This window comes from Myotis brandtii, unplaced genomic scaffold (genome assembly GCF_000412655.1).
Source record: "Myotis brandtii unplaced genomic scaffold, ASM41265v1 scaffold114, whole genome shotgun sequence".
NCBI classification, from domain to species: Eukaryota; Metazoa; Chordata; class Mammalia; order Chiroptera; family Vespertilionidae; genus Myotis; species Myotis brandtii.
Genome location: NW_005353927.1, coordinates 1,230,140 through 1,233,591, shown reverse-complemented (window position 1 = coordinate 1,233,591; position 3,452 = coordinate 1,230,140). Strand labels below are relative to the sequence as shown.

Here is a 3,452-nt window from a genome sequence, read left to right as displayed (position 1 = left end):
CACCAGCTTGGTGGGCAGGTGCAGCGGGGGCTGGGCGGGCGTCCCAGACGCAGAGGGCGGCGGTGGGCAGTGGCTGGGAACCCGATGTCCCTCCGAAGAGGCGGCGACAGGGAGGCCGAGAGAGCGCGAGGAAGACACATACTCATCTGCAGAACGAGGGGGCCAAGGAACCCGGGTGAGGGAGTGCCCGGCGCCGGAGCGGACGCGCTGAGGGGCGGCATGCACTGAGCACCTACCACCCCGGGCCCTTCCCAGCAATGCCCACAGCCCAGCACTGTGCGGGAGGGCGGGCACCGGAACCCGAGATGGATGCCACCTTACATTTTGCAACCGGGGTACCTTGCTTGCTTCCCCCCCAGTCTGGCTGTGCGCCCCTGCTTTTCTATCCCCGGGAAGAAGGTCCCTCCAGGCCAGGACGAGGGGTGAACAGGAGCTCAGTTCCCAGGGAGACCAGCCACCAGGGAAGGCGGGGCTACGGCGCCACCTAGCGGCCAAGTAAGGTGCGGCCGTGCCCTCTGCCCCAGTCTAATTAGGGCACAAGAGAAGGAGGGGGCACACCTTGCCCTCCCCGCCACACCCCCCTCACCAGGCTTCTCCTTGGCCAGCTGCTTGTCCAAGGCGAGGGTGGTCTTCTCCTCCTGAATGAACATCCGGTCGATCATCACCATCTCCGCGGAAGGGCTCACCCTCTGAGGGGGGAGAGGATGGGCAAGTGAAGGAGCCAGGACCGAGGGAGGGGATGCGAGCGTCAGAGCTGTGACCTAACGGCCAGCCTCCCTCCCTCCCTGCCTCCCTCCCCGAGGGAAGGGGAGGAAGGCGAGGCCACCCTACCCGGGACTCCTCCAGGAGCAGGAGGCGGTACTTGTTGAGCATGGCCTGGGTGCGTTTCAGCAGCTGCGTGGACACCGTCTCGAACTCCTCGTCCACTGCGAGGAAGAGCAGAGGCCCCAGGGCCCAGACGTTGGGGCGGACTGACGGGGCAGCATGCCTGCCCCCCCCCTCCGCAAAGCAGGGCCCGGTGGGGGCAGTCCCGGGAGGCCTCACCTCGGTGGTAGTCACTGGGGGAGGGGAGGGCGCCCTGGTAGACGTGGTAGGGCAGGAGGCGGTGCAGGGCGTCCTCGAAGGAGGGGAAGGCTGTCTTGTAGTCCGGGTGCAGGACGGCGCCCTGATGTTTTGGGGGGGGGGGGGGGGGGGGGACCACACGCGCAGAGCTGGTGGTGAGGCCAGGAGAAAGGCCCCCGGCCCAGGCCCCCAGGCCGACAACAGCAGGTGCAAGAGGACACTTAGGACACAGGCGCGGACTGTCCTGATCTGTCTCCCTGAGTCTCTGGTGACAACCAAAGGCAGCCGTGCTCTCTTTATCTCCATCTCACAGATGAGAAAACTGAGGCCCCGAAAGGGGAAGTGCCTCCACTCAAAACATACAGCGAGGAAGGAAGCGGCAGAGCTGGGAGCCAGCGGCAGAGCCTGAACCGCATCCCATGCTATGCCGTCTCCCGCCACCGGGGGGCAGCACGGCCCCACGCTGCCAGCGGCCCAACCGCAACCTCAGGAGCTCAGGGAGGTTGCTGAGCCGGTAAAATCCTATTCTTCTCTCACAAGGCTTCCCACCTGAGCGCAGGTTAGTGAGTTATGTCTCCATCGTGTGATGGTCTCCCCGACCCTGTGCTGAAGACCAGCGGTGCCCACACACCATGGGGCAGGATTGGGTCCGTCTTGTTTCCAGAACCCAGCACAGGGCGGGCAAGGAGTGAGCACCTGACCAACACTTGGTGGAAGGAGGAGACAGGGAGAGTGCGCAGGCAAGCACCCACCCCTCCACCCATCTACCCACCACCCCTCCACTGCCCACCCGCCCTGGTGCCCGGGTGCGCAGTGACCAGGGCACACCAGTGCCTCCCTCTTAATGCTGGCAGCGCAGCGGTGCCACGTGAATGCTCGTAGCACAGTCTCATCGAATCCTCACCCCTCAGCCTATTCTCGTGACTGTCAGCACCCATTTTCCAGCGAGGGAGACTGAGGGTCTGTGAGGGAACCGGCCCTGGGAAGCCGCGGGGCTGAGAGGAGGTGGCGCAGGACTCTGCACCCCAGCTGCCCGACCCCTGCTGCAGGGCGGGCCCCTCGGCCCTCGGGCCTCTGGAAGGCTGGGGGCGGGGAACACGAGGGCGCGCTGCCACTCACCAGGCTTCTTTGCTGGGCTGAAGTGGGGGTGGTTTCTTCAGGCCACTCAACTTGCTGTCATACTGCGGACAGAAAGGCGAGTGGGGGATCCCACGGGGAAGCCCGGCCTCCCTCTGCGCCCTGACCCCCCTTCCAGCCTGGGGCAAAGACAAGGCCCATCTCCCCAGGGCCCCTTACCTGCAGCCCCAAGGGAAGACCTGGGCTGGGCCCTGGTGGGGGGCACGGCGAGGGGAGGTGACACGCAGGCGCGAGCCCTGGCACCCCAGCCAGGGACCCTGCAGCCCCTCTCATGAGTGGCCTCCGCCTGCCTCCTGTCTGGACCCCAGGAACACCCGGCGTCTCCCTCCCCTCCTGCCCTCCCACGGTCTCCGTGGCCTGCGATTCGCAGACCTTCTTCCCACGGGAGTCCTCACTCTGCCTTCACCACGCCCAGGCCCCCTGCACCCCTGCACGGCTGTGGTGGGTCTTGTCTCCAAGTCTCTCCAGCCGGGTCCCTCACCTGCCCCTCTCATTTCTATAGATGTGTCCTGTCTTCCTGTCCCCCCATTTCCAACAGGTGGTCCCTGCCTCAGTCCCGCCCCCTCCCAAGGTCTCTCCAGATCCTCTTGAGTTTCTCACCCACCTGTCCTGAGCTGCCACCTGCCACTCTCACATCCCTCCCCCTCCCTCTCAACCTCTCCCCTGCTCCCGCCCCGGGGACCACATCCCCGGGGACCACATCGGTCTCAGGCCCTCTCTCCTAGCGTCACCCTGTGGGCTCGGTGTCTGTGGGTCTCTCACATGCCCCCGCCCACTGTCCTGCTGGGTTTGTCTCATCCGCCCGCCCACCACCTCCCTGCCCCACTGGCCCTTCCCGGTTCGCTGGTGACATGCTGGCCCGCCCTCCACCCCGTCCCCTTACCTGCAGCCCCGAGGGCTTCCCTGGCCCAGATGCAGGGGCCTTGGCCACACTCAGGGTCGGGAGGTTGCTGGCAAAGGCTTTGTTCTCGGCAGGAAGCAGAGGAGGGAGGCCTGGGGGCAGGTGGGGGCGAACAGGGCTCAGAGGGCACTACACTGAGGCCCCTGCTCACACGTGACCCCCAAGCCTGCACTCTGGCCTCGGTGGGGGACACCCTCCCCAACCTCGCCGGGCCCATGCGATGTGAGGGGCTCCTCAGGTTCACACCCCCAGCTCAGCCCCCACCCCTCCTTCGTGGGCAACCTGCCCCCTACCTGTGGTGGCCATGGGTGCCGGGGCAGGGGCGTGGCTGGGGGGGGCGGGGGTCCCGGAT

General features: G+C 66.6%; 1 protein-coding gene and 1 long non-coding RNA gene across 2 annotated transcripts in view; both read right to left on the bottom strand.

The window, feature by feature from the left end:
* LOC102254627 (glioma tumor suppressor candidate region gene 1 protein-like) overlaps positions 1–1,169 on the bottom strand; it is a 17,702-nt gene extending 16,533 nt beyond the window's left edge. Inside the window, exons 1-4 of the mRNA XM_005857862.2 lie at positions 1,045–1,169; positions 832–926; positions 587–689; positions 4–146 (exon numbers count right to left, since the gene is read on the bottom strand). Coding sequence (XP_005857924.1) covers positions 4–146; positions 587–689; positions 832–873 — 288 coding nt within the window. The 5' untranslated portion in view covers positions 874–926; positions 1,045–1,169. The remainder of the gene's footprint in view (positions 1–3; positions 147–586; positions 690–831; positions 927–1,044) is intronic.
* Positions 1,170–1,181: 12 nt separating this feature from the next.
* Positions 1,182–3,452, bottom strand: LOC102249972. Its single transcript, XR_313099.1, has 3 exons — positions 3,394–3,452; positions 3,083–3,192; positions 1,182–2,243 (listed from the first exon to the last, which is right to left on the bottom strand). It is a non-coding gene; the product is annotated as an uncharacterized LOC102249972 (long non-coding RNA).